General features: G+C 42.2%; 1 protein-coding gene and 1 long non-coding RNA gene across 6 annotated transcripts in view; one reads left to right on the plus strand and one right to left on the minus strand.

Moving 5' to 3' along the window:
- The window catches only part of LOC130357578 (cytochrome P450 3A12-like), a 131,577-nt gene that overhangs the window by 92,392 nt on the left and 16,813 nt on the right, over positions 1-22,372 (plus strand). The window contains exons 3-10 of one of the 5 annotated variants that reach the window (XM_056560289.1): positions 7,919-8,030; positions 12,163-12,352; positions 13,452-13,545; positions 15,328-15,380; positions 17,398-17,497; positions 17,587-17,700; positions 18,485-18,573; positions 19,023-19,171. In XM_056560289.1, the coding sequence (XP_056416264.1) occupies positions 12,282-12,352; positions 13,452-13,545; positions 15,328-15,380; positions 17,398-17,497; positions 17,587-17,700; positions 18,485-18,573; positions 19,023-19,171 (670 nt within the window). In that variant the 5' untranslated portion in view covers positions 7,919-8,030; positions 12,163-12,281. Of the gene's footprint in view, positions 1-7,918; positions 8,031-12,162; positions 12,353-13,451; positions 13,546-15,327; positions 15,381-16,454; positions 16,623-17,397; positions 17,498-17,586; positions 17,701-18,484; positions 18,574-19,022; positions 19,172-22,372 lie in introns of all 5 variants that reach the window. The other 4 variants (XM_056560311.1, XM_056560299.1, XM_056560305.1 and 1 more) reach the window with 4 other exon arrangements.
- LOC130357655 (uncharacterized) overlaps positions 1-22,372 on the minus strand; it is a 129,426-nt gene that overhangs the window by 18,061 nt on the left and 88,993 nt on the right. The window contains exon 5 of the long non-coding RNA XR_008889212.1: positions 12,087-12,167. This is a non-coding gene — a long non-coding RNA (uncharacterized LOC130357655). The remainder of the gene's footprint in view (positions 1-12,086; positions 12,168-22,372) is intronic.

Genomic DNA, 22,372 nt, shown 5'->3' on the forward strand with positions numbered 1-22,372 from the left:
CCACATTATTTAGTAATTTCCCCACATTAGGTAGCACAGATTCCACACATTAGGTAGCAGTTTCCCCACATTAGGTAGCACAGATTCCCCACATTATGTAGCAGCTTTCGCACATTAGGTAGCAGTTTCCCCACATTAGGTAGCAGTTTCCCCACATTAGGTAGCATAGATTCCCCACATTAGGTAGCATAGATTCCCCACATTTGGTAGTAGTTTCCCCCATTAGGTCGCAGGTTTCCTTGCATGTTCCCCACAATAGGTCAAAGTCTTCCCACATTAGATCGCTGGTTCAAACAAACCCCCCTCCCCCCACACAAAAAAAAAAACACATACACACACAACACAGAGACACACACACAGATAGATAGATAGAAAGAGACACACACACAGTCAGAGAGACACACACTCACAGACAGAGACACACACACACAGTCACACACAGTCACACACACAGAGTCACACGCAGTCACACACACACACAGACAGAGAGCCACACACAGAGAGAGATAGTGACAGACACACAGAGACACACACTCACAGACAGAGACACACACAGACAGACAGAAAGTCACACACACACACAGTCACACACACAGTCACACACAGTCACACACACACACACACACACACAGAGAGTCACACACACACACAGAGTCACTCACACACACAGAGTCACACACACACGCACAGACAGAGACACACAAACAGAGATAGAGTGAGACAGACACACACTGCACCCATCCAGCGCAGCGCTCCTTCTCTTCTCTCTCTCTCTGCGAGTGACGTCACGTCCTCCTGCGGAGGCATGTCGGGCCGGCGCAACAGAAGACGTGGGGGCGCAGGCCGGTTCACTGTGCAGGTGATGGGGGGGGGGATGGTCCTACTAGTACGGAGAAAGCGCAAGTGAGGATGGGGGGGACAGGGGGTGCAAGTACAGAGACAGCGCAAGTGTGGACGGTGGGGGGTGCTGCTAGTACGGAGACAGCCCATCTGAGGACCGGGGGCATACCTGGTGTCACCCCATCAGGATCACCCCCCACACCCCGGTCACAATGCCACTGAACAGCTGGAGGCACCCTGTTTGGGGAACACTGCCATGTCCGTCCCTATGCAAATTCCTAATTTAGGCGTCGAATGCACATGGCGCTCACTTCGGAGCCCTGACGTATTTCAAGGCCACAGTTTAGGGCCACATATGGGGTATTTTCCTACTCAGGAGAAATTGCCTAAAAAATTTTGGGGGGCTTTTTCTCCTTTTAACCCTTATTTTTTCATTCAATAATTTTTATTAAAGTTTCAAGAAATATTACACGAAATGGAACGAGATACAACGATATAACCCCAAAAGGGGTTCCTCATTTGCCAAGAATATTAATAGTACATAGCAATGCAACAAGAAAAAAAAAACACATTCAGACCCCTGCATGGTTTGACAAACTATCCGGAAGTAAGTCCACTGACAAACCTTAAAGGTCAAAAAAGCAAAGTTGAGTGAGCTGGTCGCTCTTATGCATAGGTCCAAGATAAACAAAGGGAGAGAAAGAAATATAACAAAGTGTTAGGCAGAGAAATTCACAGTTTCAACCACAATCAGAATCAGAAACACAGTGTGTGTCGACTGGATACAGGTAGTACAGAATCTCAAGCCAGTTCAATCAGGTTTCATGTGTGGGCAGTGAGGGCTTGCCATCCAACCTTTCCAGTATTTCAGGAACCATTTGTATTGCGAATGGGCTAATACTTACATTCTATCGTACCCACAAGTTAAGTTTACCATATTAATCAGTTCCATAAGGTCAGGCAAAACAGCAGTTCTCCACTGTCTAGCTATCAAGAGTTTAGTTGACATCAATATATGTGCAGTGAGCATGCGAGAGTGTGTAGGAATTTGATCCAAGTTCAAAAGGAGAATAGCTTAGCTCGGTTTCAATACAAATCCTGGGCCCAGGAATCTCTGTAGGAGAAGAGTAACTCCATTCCAGGCTGGAAAAAGTTTTGGGCACCCCTATAAAATGTATAGCAGCATCCCCTCCTGGCCACATCCACGCCAACAGAATTTAGAACACTCGGGATTCATTCGATTTAGTCTAGAGGGAGTAAAGTACCATCGAAATACAGACTTAAGGACTGTTTCTCTATGGGACGTGGAGCGGAACATTGTTTTTGTGTGTCTAAGGGCGCTCAGCCATTGTTCGGGAAGGAACTCCTCTCCCAAGTCTCGTTCCCATTTGATCATATAGGGGAGCTTTGAGATCTCCGTCCTTCCACTAAGCAGGTTATAAAAGACCCTGATTCCTCTCTAAGAGGGTGAAGGACCCTGGAAGAAAGCCAGTATCTTTGGGGGAAGAAGCACACTCCTACCGAGTCTGTCATTAAAGAGGCTCCTAATTTGCAGACATTTGTAGAAGTCCGTGTTGGGAAGATCAAATTTATCTTTTACAAAGGGGAAATGTATAGTATCATAGGGATCCATCAAATCTCCAATGAACCTTACACCTTTCTCCTGCCACATTTGTAAGGACAGATCAGGGATACAATGTGTTAGGAAATCGATAGGGATGTGTTTTGGTAGGCATACTCTTTTAGGGAGCAGTTGAGCTAAAAAGTGTCTCCACAGTTTGTCCGATATATTAATGGGGGTCAGAGACGTGGGAGGTAGGGATGGAGCACATGTACAAGCTTGGACTATAAGACGGGTTCTGAGGGAGAGAGGGTAGGAACATTCATTCTCTATATCTATCCAGTATTTATCTGAGTTCCCCGACCACCAATATTGTAGTTGATCTAATATGCAAGCTTTATGGTAATCTTCTATTTCAGGGAAGCCAAGACCTCCTGCATCTGGATGAGTTGACATCAATCTACGCAGCACTCTTGGCTTTTTACTTGCCCATACATAGTGGTAAATATCTCTATTAACAGATGTAAAGAAGGACTTTGGAATGGCAACAGGGAGAGTCCTAAACAGGTAAAGCAGTTTGGGGAAGAGCATCATTTTGAAGGCTGCTAGCCGACCCAGCCAGGAAGTAAGTTTTTTAGAGAAGGAGAGGAAAGACGCTGCGAGTGAGGTAGCAAGAGGGGGAAAGTTGGTTTTGAAAGCATTTTTAGAGTATTGAGAGATTGCAAGGCAGAATCAGAAAGTTTAGGGAGGCGAACATATTGCAGGAAAGAGTCAATGGAGGCTTGAGTCGGCTGGGGTGTCTGGGCATCATGTTGTAGATTATATAGGTTTTTATAATAGTCAATGAATGCATTAGCTATGTCCCTTGGTGCAAGAACCGTTTTGTGGGAAGTTGGGTGGACTAAGGCCGTTATTCTGCTCTTTGCTGCAGAGGGTTTAAGTCTCTTGGCTAAGAAGGAGCCTGGTTTATTATCTTGAGTGTAGAACCTAAACTTGGATTTACATACATCTTTTTCAAATTGGTGGAGAAGTAGTTGTCAGAGTTTCGTGCGGGTTGTTAACAATCTTGAGAATGTATCAGGCTGAGGATTAGATTTATGTAGCGATTCCAGCACAGCGACTGCATCCAGTGCCTCCTGTAGGTCTCTCGCCCTTTGTTTTTTGAGGGTGGAGCCAAGGCGGATGAAATCCCCCCTAATGACCGACTTATGAGCCAGCCATAGGGTGGTAGGAGACACGTCAGCGGTTTGATTGAGGCGGAAGTACTCCACAAGAGCCTCACCTATGGTCTTGCTATGCTGGGAATGCGCCAATATATGAGAGTTTGCTCTTCAGACAAAGTCGCTGTGCTGGGGGCTAGCATCTGTGAGGGATAGCATTGTCGGTGCGTGATCGGACCACGTCAGCGCTCCAATCTCAGATTTATCAAGTTTATCTATCAGGCCTCTAGATACTAGAATTAAGTCTATTCTCGAGTACGTTCGGAAATGGGGGGAATAGTATGTGAAGTGACGTTCCGACGCATGGAGTATTCGCCATGTGTCAAAGTAGTCATTATGTTTAAGAGTGTCACTTAAATAAAAGTGGCGTTTGCTCTCCACATTAGATAAATCCAAAGTGGGGTTGGGCACTGAATTGAAGTCCCCACAGACAATCACCTCTCCCACCCTGAGTCACTAGTCACTAGTTTAAAAACCTTATTCAGGAAGCGACCCTGTCTGACATTTGGAGCATAGAGATTGACAATTGTATAGGGAACATTGTTCACCTGGCAGACTAGAATAATATATCGACTTTGGGGGTCTACTATTTGGCGAGAAATCGACACTACCAAGTCATCTCTGAACGCAACCAGGACACCCCTTTTTTTTTCTCTAGAGAGGAGCATATTATAGTCGGAAACCTCCTGTGGCGTAGGGTAGGGGGATTCACAGAGGACACATGGGTCTCCTGAAGACACACTACCAAGGCATCTCTCCTTTCCACCTCGAGCCACATGAAGTGTCTCTTTTGAGGGCTATTAAGTCCAGTGACATTAAGTGATAATAAGCTAAGACTCATTCTGGCTGGACTGAGAGGAAAGCTAATGACTAATAACAGGGATAGGATAAAAACCTGACTGACCATGGAGAGATATAGACAAGGATTTCAAACACTGACCTTGTTCCAGAGATGGAGTCGACACCCACTGGGCGGACAAAGGTAGAGATTAAAAACCCAACTTGACTCAAGGAGCCACAGACGGGGATGTCACACAGTTGCTTCAACTAAGACAATAGAAGAAGAAATGTTAGTTCAGAGCAAACACTATTAATTGGATCAGCAGTACGTAAAAGCGCCACAGTACAACTATAGCACCGAAAAACAATATAGGTAAGAAAATTCAAACAAGGTAAATAACAGGATATGAAAAACGTTGATAAGAGTAGTATAAACACCGTACTTGGGGGTGTGCGCAAGTAAAAGTCAAAAAGTGGTCAAGGGATACATCATATGCCTCTACACCGGGACTTCTATTAAAGGCACATAATGGTGATCAATGTATAACAAGAAGACCAAAAGTCACAACAGTCACTCAGGTTCTTTATCCGTAGGAGAGCCGGGCTGTGTAGTCGGAGGAACCTCATAGTCATGCAGCATACCCCAGTCTCGTAAAATGGACAGTCCCAAAGTAGCATTTGGCAAGACATGAACCTTCCCCTCTCTATTAAGCAAAATCTTAGCTGGGAATCCCCACCTATAGGGAACCCCCAGATTTCGGAGAGTCTCAGTCAGAGGACCAAAGCTGCGTCTAGCTTGCAACGTAGCAGCGGAGAGGTCCGCAAACATCTTAACCTCCTCATAGGGTTCTGGGAGCACTGGGTGTCTGCGGGAATATTGGAGCAACTGATCTTTGGCTATGAAGAACGTGAATCTGGCTAGGACATCTCTTGGCAGTTCATCAGGGAGAGAATGCGGTTTTGCAACTCTGTGAGCTCTGTCAATGCTATACTCATACTCCTCTAGGTGGGGTAGCAGGCGTTTGGTGAGTTGTTTAACATATTTAACCAGTTGAGAGCCTGGGACATTTTCAGGGATGCCTCTAAACTTCACATTATTACGCCTGTTTCGATCCTCTGAGTCAACCAGCTTTGCATGCAGGGAATCCACCTTCTCATCTAGGGCATTATGTGCATCTTGTAATTCATTATGGGCTGAAGCAAAGGAAGTCAGTTTAGACTCTGTATGCAACATTTTTTGCTCCAGTATAGTAGTGGAGTTCTGGAGCGGGTTTAACAGCTTGCTAAAGTCCACTTGTAGGGAGTTGCACAGCGCTTGCAGCATTTCTTTAAGCTTGGTATCAGAAACTGCAGCGTCACTAGTCTTAAGAGAGGAGAATACATCATGCTCTGCAGGCTGCAAGGCTTCAGTGTTAGTCTCCAGACCCCCTTCTGGGGCAGCCAGTCGGGGTCTCTGTTTCTGCGGACTAACCTGTGGAGAAGCTTGGGCTTCAGCAGCCGCGGCAGCGTCCCACGAGTTGCAAGGAAGAGAGGACTCCTCAGCCGGAGCTCCGGCCTCTTTCGCTTCATCCGACCATCTGCATGCTTCCTGGCGGGTAAGTGGTGGAGAGCTCCAGTGTTGCGGCATGTCAAAAGAAAGTGGTTGATTAACTCTGGTGGAGGGTAGAGGCTGGTAAGGGCTTTTAAGGACCTCCGGATCTTTTGTTGCGCCCCGCTGCTTCTGCCTGTTCTTTCCCGCTGTGTCCCTCTCAGAATGCGCGTCAGCGCCATCTTGGATCCATCTTCGGGCCGACTCTCCCGGAGCAAAGTAGCTAGTAGGGGTCTGAAAACCCCCCTTTTTGTGGCCTCTTTTCCTACCCGGGGTCGTCATGGTGGTGGGGCAGCCCACAGGGATGAAAGAAAAGTCGCTTGCAGGGAAATAATGCTATTAGTCCCAGTGTCCCGGCAGGAGCTCAGCACTCACACAGCCATTCAGCCCGGCGATCAAGCCACGCCCCCCTCCTTTTATCCCTTAAGAAAAGGAAAAGTTGGGGTCTACACCAGCCTGTTAGTGTATAAAAAAATAATTTTCAAGGAAAAAAAGACCCCCAAAATTTGTAACATAATTTCTCCTGAGTACGGAAATACCCCATATGTGGGTGTAAAGTGATCTGCGGGCGCCCAACAAGGCTCAGGAGTGAGAGCGCACTATGTACATTTGAGGTCTAAATTGGGGATTTGCACAGGGGTGGCTGATAGTTACAGCGGTTCTGACATAAACGCAAAAAAAAATCATGCACATGTGACCCCATTTTGGAAACTTCACCCCTCACGGAATGTAACAAGGGACATAGTGAGCCTTAAAGTTGGACGTGAAAATGAAAAATCAGATTTTTTTTTCACTAGAATGCTGGTGTTACCCCAAAGTTTGTATTTTCACAATAGTAATAGGAGAAAACAAAAAACTAAATTTGTAACACCATTTTTTCTGAGTATGGAAATACCCCATATGTGGATGTAAAGTGCTCTGTGGGTGCACTACAGGGCTCAGAAGAGAAGGAGCGCCATTGGGCTTGTGGGGTGTGTTAAGGCTCACTATACCTCTTGTTATGTTCCTTGAGGGGTGTAGTTTCCAAAATAGTGTGCCATGTGTTTTTTTTTCCTGTTATGGCACCATGGGGGCTTCCTAAATGAGACATGCCCCCACAACAACCATTTCAGCAAAATGCGCTCTCCAAAATAATTTTTACCTATTATCCCTTGTAAAATGAAGAAAATGGGTCTACAAGAACATGTTAGTGTAAAAATAGATTTTGAATTTTCTCCTCCACCTTGCTGCTATTCCTGTGAAACACCTAAAGGGTTAACAAACTTTCTGAATGTCATTTTAAAATATTATTTCTAACATAAAGACCCTCAAATTCACTTTGAAACTGAACTGGTCCCTGAAAAATTCCGCTTTTGAAATTTTCATGGAAAATTGGAAAATTGCTGCTAAACTAAAAAGCCTTGTCTTCAAAAAAAGTTAAAACATGTCAACTTTATGATGCAAACACAAACTAGACATATTGTATATGTGAATCAACATATAATTTATTTGGAATGTCCACTTTCCTTACAAGCAGAGAGCTTCAAAGTTTGAAAAATGCAAAATTTTCAAATTTTTCATAAAATTTGGGATTTTTTCACCAAGAAATGATGCAAGTAAAATTTACCACTAAGATAAAGTAGAATATGTCACAAAAACACAATCTCAGAATCAAAGTCATAAGTTAAAGCATCCCAGAGTTATTAATGCTTAAAGTGACAGTGGTCAGATTTGCAAAAAAATGGCTGCGTCCTTAAGGTCAAAATGGGCTGCGTCCTTAAGGGTTAATGTTACAGCATACAAAGACATTTTGATTGTATAATTCCAACTTTGTGGCAACAAGTCAAGGAAGATCCTTTTCCTGCTTTGAATTGTGTACCTTGTACTCAAAGCTTGCTGGGTCTGTTGTGGAAGAATCAACCCCATTGAAAACCTTTGTGATTAATTCAGGTTTATTTTCATAAAGAAAGAAAGAAAGAAGAAAAAACACGTGGGGTTCTCCATATTTTCATTCTCAGCCAGATGCCAACCAAGCAGCAACAGCCTGACGTTATCATGGTGGGTGAGTACCATTGTTATTGGCCCTTCTCTTCAGGCTCTTCATAGTTACCCTGTGGCTGTGGTTACTGGGGTAATAATTGAAGGGTTAGCGCTAGCTGTTTTTGGGGCTAATGCTAAGCCACGATGTAATGAAGAAAACAGTATCCCTGTAGCTGAATGTACACAGTTTTCTTCTTAACAGTGGGACACAGATTTCTCCATCCCCCATACCCCCTTGCTCTCTCACCGCAGGACGGGGACACATTTTTCTGATCAGGAACACAGTTTGCATTCTCGCTCCCTGTCACTCCATCCCCGCTACCGTTGCTTAGACAGACTGTGGAGCGCAGCCAAAAGGGCACTCCACAGCCTTTCTCCCACCCACCTAGCTGTTGCAAGACTAAAACTCCCAGCATGCCCTTGAAATGAAGACATGCTGGGGCGCGGGCGGGTGGGAGAAAGGTTGTGGAGCGCTCTTATGGCTGTGCTCCACAGTTTGTCTAAGCGTCTGGGAGATGTGTGGAGAAACTGTGTCCCTGTTCTGCTGTAAGAGAGCGAGCGGTTGGTGGGAATGGAATAAGAGGAAGCAGGGATGGAGAAAACTGTGTCTAACTGTAAAGAAGAGAACTGTGTTTGTGTGTGCGGAGGGTGTGTGCTGCTCAGCCAATCACTGTAGTCACATTCGGCTATTTGGACACAGTTTTCTTCATTACACCGGCTTATTAATGAACTCAGTCTATTAAAAAAAACACGACACGTTGAGGAAAAAAATAAATAAATACTCCCACACAATCCCCTGTTAATCATTTTATTTAAATTAAAACAAAATCATCAATGTAGTCCACAAAATAAGACATAATCCACTGCATGCACATATCTGAAACGAGAAGAAAAGAAAAGCTTACCACCCTTTCTACTGGCTGTAGCTTCTGCTCTAATGATGTCATCACTAGAGGCAGAGCTACACCAGACAGAGCAGGAGCCAGGGTGGTAAGTAATCCTCTGGCAGCACTAGTAAATTTTTTGAAAGAAGAAATCGCAGACGGCACTCATGGAACAGCAAGAAGTTTTATTCGGGATCGCTGGTCCACGATCCCGAATAAAACTTCTTGCTGTTCCGTGCTGTTCAAGTTACCTACGCTTATGCTTATGGCGGACTGAGCACCGGATTAGTGGCATTTGGACCTGACGGTGCAGTGATCCAGTATACTCCAGCAGTACCGTGAGTGCGGCAGTGCCGACATTTTTCCTTCTCCATATGTTTACTAGTAAATTTTTACCTTGCCAGGCTGGCACATAGCAATCAGCCCAGCAAGGGGTTACATTTAAAGCAGCAATCTATAAAAATGCCTTTTTTTTACTGTAAATTCTTGCTATACAATGTACAGTGGGGGGAAAATTTTTATTTAATCAGCCACCAATTGTGCAAGTTCTCCCACTTACAAAGATGAGAGAGGCCTGTAATTTTCATCATAGGTATAACTCAACTATGAGAGACATAATGGGGGGAAAGAATACAGGAAATTACATTTAATAATGAATTAAATGGTAAATTCCTCGGTAAAATAAGTATTTGGTCACCTACAAACAAGCAAGATTTCTGGCTCTCACAGACCTGTAACTATCCAAAGGATAGGGGATAAAATGCCTGATCGCGGGGGTCCTGCTGCTGGGGACCCCCGCAATCTTTCATGAAGCACCCCGCTATCATCAGCCTCCGAAGTGAACATTACTCTGGGTCTGATGAATCACGGGGCCGGAATATTGTGACATCACGGCTCTGTCCTGTGTGATTTCACGCTCCGCCCCCTCAATGCAAGCCTATGGGAGCGGGCATGGTGGCTGTCATAATAGATCTTCCCAGCCCACCACACAGACATACCATGCCCCTACAGAACAGTGTTAGAGCAACACAGGAACAGAGAGAGAGACCAGGAACCGGGGGGGGGGGGGGGGGTCTATGGGCAACCAGGCCCATAGACCCCCCCTTCCACCCAGAAAACCCCAGTTCCAGAGTACAAGAAAATAAGGCACCACCGGTGGGAAGCAGGAAAATGTCTCACAGCAGCAAGAGGAAGGTCAACCGTCCATGGTCACAGCTGCCCCATCTCCAGAGGTAGAGAGGAATGCCATAGGGCTACCCGCCCACAGGGGGAGTCATGTCCTGGCGAGCAGTCATAGGAGACAAAAATGCAGGCTCAAGTCCCTCAAAGGACAGCACGGCCGCCCAGGATCGGGAAAGTCCCGGAGAAAGCACTTGAGGATCATCCTGAGTGAAGCGAGGGCTCCCCTGGTGACAGTCAGTTCTTTCTGGACTGTGAAGTGCCACCTCCACAGCAGACGGACTGGTGAAGAGGAAAGAGGACGAGCCATCTTCATGATATACACTCAGCACAGCCGGGTATAAGAGCTAGAATTTCCACTTTTACTGGAACAGTTCTGTGCAAATTGCGCTAAACGCCCTACCACATCTCGCCACCGGCACCGAGAAATCTTTGAAAAGCAGGACCTGGCAGCCACAAAGTATCAGGGGAGAGGAGCACCTCCGGAATGCTTGCAAAAGGGCCTGCCTATCGTTGTAATCCAAGAGTTTAAAGATGACCTGGTGAGGTTTGTTGCGCTGAGAAGACTGAGAGGGGGCATGTTGGAATCGGCAGGACCTCTGTCAGGTCCCAAGCGGTGGACCCTTTCCACCCTGCAGTAATGAGCTAATCCCAGAGCCTCAGACTGTTCCACTTCACAAAAGTCCAGGGATTTCACCTGTTCAGAGAACCACACAATGCATAGATTATTGCATCTGGAGCAGTTCTCTAGATCATCAATTTTGGCCCACAGGCTTGCGTTTTCTTGCTGCAAATCATCAATAGAAGCGGAGTGAGCTGAGTGGCCCTGCTACAACGAATGGACATCACTTCTGATAGCTGCCATAGTCTAATTGGTTTGTGCTATTTCCGACTGCAGCTGAGTGAAAGAAGCCTGCAGGGATGCTTCCAGGGAGGGGATAGGGGGTCACTGGATCTGCAGCTCCCCTGAGAGACATGCTGATAGGAGGCATGGTGGAAGCCTCCACTGCTGGCTCCCTAATGACAGCTGGGAGACTGGAAGCACAACTGAGGGCTCTGGAGTGCAGGGGTTCTACAGCAGGCCAGGAAGGAGAGCAGGGGATCAGAGACGGTACCTCAATTCCGTCAGTGGGGTCAGGTAAGAGCAGCGGGGGTGCTGCAACCAGGTCCCGCTGATGCGGTTGCTCATGCGCCTCCACATGCGCCCGATTGTGAAGCATGGCTGCCGCCATTGCAGAGGGAGAGTCCAGGCGGGATTTCACGTTCACCTCATAATACAATAATGTAGTGAAAGTCAAATACATGTGGATGTTATTTTGACACGTACAGTATCTCCTAGCTAAACATCTATCCCCTTGTGACCATAGCATTTCGTAATGACAGCCCTCTTTCAACAGGATAGGTGCTGCAGCTTACAGCACAGAAATTAAAGGGTAACTCCAGCATTTGATAGCTTGTGGAGAGGGAAAAAGTGTATGATGGTAGGGGGGCCCGACTACTGGGATCTCCAGAAGGGTGTCTAAACCTTCCTGTTCACAGAGCGTAGGGTTGAGTGCTCCCCCCCTCTCCCGTGCACCATGCATTCGCTATAGGAGTGTTGGAGATACAAGTGAACAGCGCTGGCATATCTCTCTATGTGAGAATGCATGAAGGGGACATGTCAACACAGCACTCCGTGCACAAGGATGTTTTGGGGCCATTTTAGAGATACAGGGGTTCCAGCGGTCGGTCCTCCCCTGATCAGACACTTATCCCTTTTCCTGTGGATACAATATATAACTATACATCCGTTGATGCACATTTGTTTATAGGGGAGGATTATAAAAGGTACAAAAAGGTGGATTATAAAATGAACACATTTGTCACTCTGTATTATGCACTTAATAAAGGCAATTCTTTTCTGCTGAAATGTTGTGTTTTCTGTTTGGTGTAGCTGTAGCTTTCCATCATTTTGGCAAAAAAAGTGGTGCCGTGGTCTATTTTATTATCTTGCTGTAAGAAAAGAGAAAGCGTACCTTGGCTGACATGTAAATATGTCCTTGGCCTTTGGACAGCAGTGTTCTCAGCTATATGATCTCTCCCCAAGAGCAGCGTCACTACAGGGAAGGGAACAGTATATAAACAACTGCCCGAGTGCAGAAAGACAGAAGTGCAGGGAACCATCAAGAAGAAGAAGAAACAGAAGAGTCAACATCTAAGAAAGATTAAGCATGTTTCTCATCCCAGACTTCTCCAAAGAAACATGGATCCTGCTCATCATACTGCTGGCACTTCTCGCTTAGTAAGCTTTCTCTCACCCTTCTTCTAAAATGTTTTTGCCTTTGTACTTTCAGCTGTATAATAAGGGAAGAATTGTAGTGTACACTCCTCATCCATGGAAAACATGTATATATACAAACACTCCCTTCGCCGGCAGCTGAGGCCCCCTAGTAAAGCTGTAGGGAAGTTAACCTAAACAAAGAGTATGTTACAGATGTGCTGTGTTAAATAATCATCATTTATCCACTCACGTTATTAAAGTAGATATAAGGGGGTACAATGTGGATATATAATCATTCTTACTAGCAAGACTTACTTACTGAACTATAACAAGATACTAACGTAGTATAAATAGGCATCAAATTCATTATTAACTTTTAGGTTGAGATTGTTTGGTTCACACACCACATGACTCAGTTTTACATTGTTTATATCTAGATACATTTTGTATACAATTGTCCAGCAGTTTCTGCAAGCATTTAAAATTCCCAAATATTTGGCATTTCACCTAAAATAATTTCTAGAAATCAGCTGACCTCTTTAAAAAGCACTCGCTGCAGAGGAGGCACAGCTCCTGGTCTATTATTATTATACTGTGTGGTTCTGTTTCCCTATACAGTTGTAAAGATTCTCTAATACACAACCCTTTCATGAATAGGATTTCATCATATGTACTTTATTCTCTTTATGTTCGGCTGCAGCACCAATGGGAAAAATTCTATGTTTCCACAATGATATGAGAGATGGTATCAATGAACAATTACTGCTCCATACTCTCATAGGATGTGCGGTGCCAAGAGACGGTGGTTCAATCATTGCAGCTGGCACTGGAGTTGCCGCTTTAGGCAACAGAAAGTCCATTTGCCGGTGGAAATCATCGGGGAATCTTGAGTGCTAGTGGCTAATAGATAGTGCAGCCAATTGCTGACCTCACTGGTGACACTAGCATGTATGGCATGTGACCATTGAGACCAGTGATTGGCTGTAGTGGTAACCTGTATACATGGCCTGTTAGAGAATGTTTTTTGAACTGGTAGAGAGCCATATTATTTTGAAACCAAAATTGATTTTAATAGAAATCTTTCCTTAAATATTTACAATTTTACCTCTTTTCTTTACAGTTATGGGATCTGGCCATACAGAGTTTTTAAAAAATATGGAATACCTGGCCCTAAGCCCCTACCATTTATTGGAACTTTTCTTCAAAACAAAAATGTGAGTATAACGTCATCAAATTGAATGCATCATCTGTTTTAATCCCTTATATATCTTCATGTTACATATTTTATTTATTATAAAGATACAATGAATGACATTGTGCGGCACAATGTTGTGCATGTTCTCTCTTTTTCTATCTTCCTATACATAGCTTGGACATGTGCAGCTCCTTCATGCAGATGAATATCATTGTCAATAGCCATTAGTCATCCTGCATATCTCCATTCAGAAAGCTAATATGTTTTCCCATAGGGATGCCTGGGTCACTGTAATGTTAGAGATATCTAAACTATCCTGCAAGGTCTGATCTGCAGTCGGGCTGTATGCTTAGGTCCTATTACATGGAGATTATCAAATGAACAAGCTTATACAGTGACCCCTCGACTTATGATGGCCTCGACATATGATCATTTCAACATATGATGGCCTCTCAGAGCCCATTGTATGTTGAAGGCAGCCTCGACATATGATGCTGCTGTGTGTCGGGGCCATCATACAAACAGCTATCTGACAGCGCTGACAACTTCAGTAACTGACAGATAGTTGTTTAATGTGCCCCGTGTGCCCCGTTCTGCCTCCTGTTACTCACATGCTGTCCTGCTAACTCATACAGGCTTCCACTGTGAGCTCTGTCTAAGCCCCGCCCCCCCCAGAGCAGCCATAGCCAATAGCCTGCAGCATCATGCTGCAGGCATCCAATGAGCTGCTCCCCTTCCTTTCCTATAGAGCTGTAGTCGGCAGGATCGTAATGGAGGACATTCTGTCTCCCCTGAAGGTATTTAAAGAACTGTACAGTACTGTATGCGATGTCACACATCACATACAATACATAGACACACTATACACCCCATACATCAATGTTTTCCTATCAGTGTGCCTCCAGCTGTTGCAAAACTATAACTCTCAGCATGCCCAGACAGTCAATGGCTGTACATGCATGCTGGGAGTTGTAGTTGTGCAACAGCTGGAGGCACCCTGGTTTGTTAAACACTCCCCATACACTCCACATACAATGGTCATCCCAGAACCAATTAGCAGTTTCCCATAGAGATATGTATTCAACATACAATGGTTCCGAGGCCCCAGAACCAATTACCATTTTTACATAGACATATGTACTCGACATATGATGGTTTCAACATATGATGGTTCTCCTGGAACCAATTAATATCATATGTTGAGGGACCACTGTATTGCCCTATGTAATAGGGCCATCAATCAGCCAATGAACGAGCATCATCATTTTGACCTGCTAATAAATAACGCTCATCAGCAGCCCCTCCTCCAATGTAATAGGGGATGTGTGGCCAACGACTGATGACAGCAAAGGGACTCAACATTGATCCAGTAATCAATTATGTGGCCTTCTCCACACAGTGGTCAAGCCAGCAAAAGGCTATTTAAATGAGCGCTGATGTAGGACATTGGTTCTTACTAGTAGTGAGAGTTGACATGTAGGAGCGTGTCCAGGAATTCAACTAGAGGGGGGAGGGGTCCTTGAGTTGCCCACTGTTGCATCCTCCTCCAACTAAACATTGGGAGAGATTTATTAAAACCTGTGCAGAGTGAAAGTTGGCCAGTAGCCCATACCACAAAGATTTCTTCTTTATTTTTTCACAAATAACCAAACTAAGGACATTATTATATGAATAGTTTAAGGTATCTGGGTGGTCCTTGGAACTGTATATTTAAAGGTTTTAGCACTTTTCATAATTAAAACTCCTGATAAATTGCTTGAAGATCAAATTGTTAGTAAAGCACTTTTTTATTTATTTAAAGGGACTATTTCAATTCGACATGGAATGTTTCAAAAAATATGGAAAAATATGGGGGTAAGTTCAAAAATACAATCTGCTGATATAAGTTTACTGATGACTAAATTTAATTTTTAACGATAATCAATCATCAGATTTTACTCTATATAGCGCTAGGCAAAGTATTATATAGGATAAAATCTTTATCCTCACCATCACTGGGGGACACTCCTTCCTGCGGGGACGGTGAGGATATGAACTTATAAACTAGTCACCACCACGGCCATAAGTAGTCCCCTGGGCGGGGAGCTCCTCTTACCTACTCCGTTCTTCGGCCGGCAGCGACATCCCCTCGGCTTGCTTGATGGGCCACGTCATCGCTCTGCTCATTGGTCAGACGGAGCAGGGGGCGATGACATGGCCCGTCAATCAAGCAGGGGGGGGGGGGGTTTAGAGGAGCTGTGGACTGGAAAACAGTCTAGCAGTAACAACACATAAAGTATCTCAGATCTATAACAGCACCAGAACCACTATTTAAACAAGGAACTGTTTAGTAATTCTGCACCTGACTGGACTGCAAAAACAGAAAAAGAAAAATATAAAATCTGTTCACAAAGCTATATTTAATTTTAAAAAAATTGGACCACCAACAGACAAAGTGAATGCAAAACACACAATCTGCATTCGCTTTGTCCGGAGGCATGGCCAAACAGGCCACAATATTTTCCCATATTTCACCATATTCTGTGCTAATCTGTATAAACAAACAAATGTCCACAGCATGAAAATCCCAGGGTATCAACATTACATGCAAATATCTGCCTTATTGTTTTTGTCTGTTTTGAAAAAAAACTAGACCAAAGTTGTAGTCTATGGCTAAAATGGTTTTGATTTGTCATTTAGGTGATATATCCAATTATCATGATAATGAAGTTAATTGAACTTTTTCATTTTCTTTGGTGACACAGTAGATCTCAATAAACAAATATTTAAAAATCAAAATTAATACTTGGGAAATAGATTGAAGCACTGACTACAGGACATAAAGCCAGATCACTGTAATAAAAGGACAACTGTTGAAATAAAGGGCTTTAAATTTGTAATAAAGCTAGATAGTAAGGTGAATTATGTGTATCATCTGCTTTCTTAAAGGTGACTGAGTTTCTGAATCTCCTCCAGACTGAGTGCGTTGGTCCGGTTGTCCGGCGATCCATGTCTCAGTCCTCTGCTCTCAGGCTGAGTGCCAAGATCCAGTTTTCAGAGATCAATACTGCGTCTCAGCCACTGTTTAGCCCTATATGGGGTTTCACAGATTGTTCGGTACAATTACACAGTTCAATGTTATTTGTGTTTATTAGTATATGTAAGATTGTTGCTTTTAGGGTAGGGTCGCACATGCCATATTTTACTGCATATTTGCTGCTGCATATTTTCCTATCTGTTGAAGTCAATGGGTAGCAAAATCAGTTGCAGAAGATATGCAGCAAAATACGTCACGTGTGACCCTACCCTTGTTTTGAATTTTGTAATAAACTGTTTAGCTTTATACAAAGTTATATTTATTAACCTAAAATGATGAGATTCTTTGGATAAATTCAGGCTATTGATATATGATATATGATACTTATATGATTTGGATCCAAAGATTTGTAACAAGTCATTATATTTATTGAAGGCTCAGGAGAAAACATTTTAGAATTATAGTCATTTATATAAATATATAATAACTACTCAGATTGGGCTCAGATGTTTTTGAGCTGATTTGCTAGAATGAAACCTCTTCAAAAGACAACCTGTTTGAAAAGACCACCCTAGACCACCAGATTTCATATGACAAATTTTCTGTTTAGCATATATTATGCTTACAAGTTATCTTTAGGAAGATCACTCCCCATAAGACAACTTTTCAATGCAATTTTGGTGGTCCTCTCACAGAGGTTTCACTGTATTAGAAGGGATCAGATAATCATCTTAGTGTTGATTTATTTTAATATGACAGTCGGTTCTACTTTTACTTGGGGAATTGAAGCATTTAGCATGTGCCTATAGTTGTTGTCTTTGCTCTATATCTGAGCATCCCTATTTTCTGTACTAGATTCTATGATGGGAGGCAGCCAGTTCTTGCGATTATGGACCCAGCAATCATTAAATTCATTCTAGTTAAGGAATGCTACACTATATTTACAAACAGACGGGTAAGTCCTCTAATCAAATCCTATTTTCTTTTGCTTTTGGCTATTTCTATTGTTTTCTATGTTTTAATTATATCTTTTCTTACTTTTAGAATTTTGGCCTTAATGGACCTCTGAAGTCTGCAGTGTCAACTGCTACTGATGAGCAATGGAAGAGGATACGCACCGTGTTATCACCAACATTCACCAGTGGTAAACTAAAGCAGGTAAAATATATAGACATATAAGGGGAGATTTACCAAACCTGTGCAGAGGAAAAGTTGCCCATTTTTCCATAGAAACCAATCAGATCACTTATTTCATTTTTGAAAGGGCCTCTCAAAAATGAAAAGAGGAATCTAATTGGTTGCTATGGGCAACTGATCAACTTTTCCTCTACACGTTTTTATAAATCTCTCCCATTATAAATATGTATACAAACACATTTGTTTTCATCAAAAAGTAATAAACTGAATAATTTTATGCTTGAGGTGACATTCTTTAACATTTCTTACAGAGGTCTTTCCACTACTGTAACTATTACCATAAAAATAGGATATGACATTATTTATCATTGTAGCAACTGAGTGATGTCATAAAATGTGATAGACAATTCATATTCCTTGTTTACTAACATGTTACTCCATCTTGTATTTGAGATACAACAACTCGGTTGCTTCCTGCTTACATAGCACTAGTATATGGTAGTTTTTACCAACATATAGGGGGAGATTTATCAAACCTGGCACATAAGAAAAGTGCAGTGAACCCATAGCAACCAGATTCCAACATTCATTTTTCAGAGGTCTTTATAAAGATGAAAGCAGCAATATGATTGGTTGCTATAGGCAGCTGCTCCACTCTTCCTTTGCACAAGGTTTTGCACTACCTACCTTACTTACTGCCCCCCCCCCCATATTACACATGCAAAGATATTTGACTAATTTATATGCTACACATGACAAATTGGTATAACAAAAGTTGGCTAAAAATATCTCGTCATCCTTATAGATGTTCCCAATAATAAAACAGTATGGAGACCTTTTAGTGAAGAATATTCAAAAGAAAGTTGATAACAAAGAATTTGTAGACATGAAAAAGTAAGTACATGTCTTTATTACTATTTACTCTAAACTAGAGCCCGCCTGTTACTATGTCTTTGGGTAGATTGTTTTATTGTAGCTAATCATGCCTTTTAATATAGCTGATTTACTAAAGGGATCCAAAACATATAGTATTGGCATATGCAGTTACTGTATCTTTTTCCTGCACCCTCCTTACAAACACATTGACAAGGGTCATGAAAGGGAACCTGTCATTGAAACTTTCGTCCAATAGTGTTACTCAAGATGGTACTCTTGAGTTATGGAAATGGTCCTGGCATTACCAATTTGTTTAAATCACTACCTTTTGCTATGGCATGGAAGGTTATTACAGTCCTGCTGGCTTTTAGCTCCTTTTCTAGTGTATCGCACTTTAGTAGATGTGAACACATGAGGTTGCGGTATCACTTAGCTCAGCCTGTTATATCTTCATTTTGTAATTTCAGCATCTTTGGAAGCTACAGCATGGACATTGTTCTAAGTACATCCTTCAGTGTGAATGTGGATTCATTGAACAATCCTAATGATCCATTTGTGATCAATGGTAGAAAACTTTTCAGCTTCTCCTTTTTCAACCCTCTGTTCTTAACAACAGGTAAATTATTATCTATTGTATGACTGACCAGTTTATTTAATGTTGAAATATGGTAAGATCTGGCCTGTATGTTTGGTAAATAAATGTATTCCTCATGGGATAACAGTTATTGGAAAAAAGGAAGAAATGTCCAGCGCAGCGAAAGCTCAAATGCAGAGATTCTTTATTCTAACACGGCAGTACACAGGTAAAACGAAGAGCAGTGACGCATTTCGACCGTCTAAGTGGTCTTAGTCATACTGGCACAAGGTTCATGCTGTTGGATAGCCGATATAGGGGAGGCTATCAGGGTAACAGGTGCTAATTAATTCACCTTAATGAGACATGCCTCCTCCCATTCAGGAAATTCCATTACAAACACAGGTTAAATGTCAGAAAGGTTAAATTCCATTGATGTTTGTCTGACTGAACACAATTTAAATATTTACACCAAATGTGAACTATATAAAAACCTCTGATATAAAAAATAGAAAAGATGAACATTCCGCCCTGTGCCACAACCAAACAAAGACCATATCATTTTTTTGTATATAAATATTGTTTCTTCGTTTAACTAATCTTACTATTATATTATGTAGTGGCACAATGCGAAAGGCATCTAACCGGCAATAACTCTTATGAGGGAAAACGTCCTTGGCAAGCACTGGGTTAATCACAAATAGATATAATAAACTAAATTTATAAGATTCAAATTGAGCCCCAGTATAGACAAGAAAAAAGGAAGAAAAAGGGGAAAAAGAAAAAGCAGATAAGGAAAAACTTCAGTCTGGAGGGGGGAAAAGAATACAGTAAAGATGTATGTTGGTTTTATTTCAATTGATTGCAGGTATCCTCAGTAATGTAAGATAACATCTTGTCGTTTGAGCAGACCTTTCGGATACTTGCTATCCAGGCACATAATCCAAAAAACCTCTCTGTCGAGCTATTGTTGTCCTTGATGGTGTAACATATAGACCCTTGCCGAGTGACCCTACCCTGGCTTTTAAGAAAAATCTTAAAATCTTGTGGACTTGGTAGTTGAGGGTGTTTTTTTTATTACTGTTAAAGAGGCAGAATTTATATTGGGGAATGTCTATAGAACAGAGGATACCAAAAAGGGTTAATAGACCAAGCGGCCAATATAGCAAGGACTAAAAATAGATCAGATTTAATATTGGGGAAAAGATCACAAACAAAAAAAACATGATACCACCCAACAACCGGTCACGTTTGTAACCCAATATAGTCCGGATTATGGGTCCATCACAAAAATTATAAATAAATATATGCCAATTAATATGGGTGATCCGACCTATAAGTCCGTACTAAAAACAGGATACAGATGTGTACCTAGGAGGGCACCAACAATAGGACAATTGGTCTCTCCAAGTCTCTTCAAAACTAAAATTATTAGACCACCTATATGGTTAATTAATTCCGGCACCTACAAATGTGGTCATCAAAGTTGCTTGTGTTGTAATATTATGTTTCCATCAAAAGAATTCCATTCAACTAGTAGAAACGAGGTTTATGCTATTAAAACAGTACATAAATTGCAACACAACATATGTTGTCTATCTGACCACATGCCGGGAGTGTAGTGTCCAATACGTTGGGTGCACAACGTGTCCACTCAAAACAAGAATCAGGAAGCATCTTTCAGATGTCAAACACTTTCAACTCCCGGCATGTGTCCATGATTAGCCAGCATTGTGCGGAAAAACATAATGGAAACCATAACACATTGATTCTCCAAGGCATTGAAAGAGTAGTTACACCTACGAGAGGAGGGAATCATAGGTAAAAACTTCTCGACAGAGAGGTTTTTTGGATTATGAGCCTGGATAGCAGGTATCCGAAAGGTCTGCACAAACAACAAGATGTTATCTTACATTACTGAGGATACCTGCAATCAATTGAAATAATACCAACATACATCTTTACTGTATTCTTTTTCCCCCTCCAGACTGAACTTTTTCCTTATCTGCTTTTTCTTTTTCCCCTTTTTCTTCCTTTTTTCTTGTCTATACTGGGGCTCAATTTGAATATTATAACTCTAGTTTATTATATCTATTTGTGATTAACCCAGTGCTTGCCAAGGACGTTTTCCCTCATAAGAGTTATTACCAGTTAGATGCCTTTCGCATTGTGCCACTATATAATATAATAGTAAGATTAATTAAACGAAGAAACAATATTGATATACAAAAAAATTATATGGTCTTTGTTTGGTTGTAGCACAAAGCGGAATGTTCATCTTTTCTCTTTTTTATATTATAGGTTTTTATATAGTTCACATTTGGTGTAAATATTTAAATTGTGTTCAGTCAGACAAACTTGAACAGGAATTTTACCTTTCTGACATTTAACCTGTGTTTGTAATGGAATTTCCTGCATGGGAGGAGGCATGTCTCATTAAGGTGAATTAATTAGCACCTGTTACCCTGATAGCCTCCCCTATATAGGATATCCAACAGCATGAACCTTGTGCCAGTATGACTAAGACCACTTAGACGGTCGAAACGCGTCACTGCTGTTCGTTTTACCTGTGTACTGCCGTGTTAGAATAAAGAATCTCTGCATTTGAGCTTTTGCTTCGCTGGACATTTCTTCTTTTTGCCATTGCTTTACAGCCTAGTCCGGGCTGGGTCCACTGTGCGTGATTGGCAACTTATAAGGGGTGAGCTGGATATACTTCTTGGATTGTGGAACAATTATTGGAGAATCTTTTCATAGAACTCTTCATTGTACTGTTCCTCTGTTATTCCTTTGATAGGTTTATGAATAAATGTACAACTGGGTGTTACAAATTAAGATGTGTCCCCTCACACTCTAACACTGGCCAATCATTACTCACAGTGCTGGACTGTATAGGACCGTGTCTTTTTCCAACTATAGGTTGACCAGTTCATAGGGTAATAATTATTCCCAGTTGTCAGTTTACTCTTTACATTTCCAGTAAGAGTTTCAGAGGAATTCAGAGCTGTAAGAATAGATTCTCCAGAATTGGTATGTTAATGGTGAATACAAATATTTACAAAAACAGATATGCCAAGATAAACAAGTCCACTTTAAGAACAAGGTGTAAAGTGATGATTCCCACCTCCCACCTTATATATGTTGATATAACTGCTATAATGCACAGCAATATGTGGTGCCACCGGGGTGTTAGTAGGAATATCTGATCACTTTGTGATGCCAGGGCACCATTATCCTATACAC

Source organism: Hyla sarda, chromosome 1, assembly GCF_029499605.1.
Source record: "Hyla sarda isolate aHylSar1 chromosome 1, aHylSar1.hap1, whole genome shotgun sequence".
NCBI lineage: Eukaryota > Metazoa > Chordata > Amphibia > Anura > Hylidae > Hyla > Hyla sarda.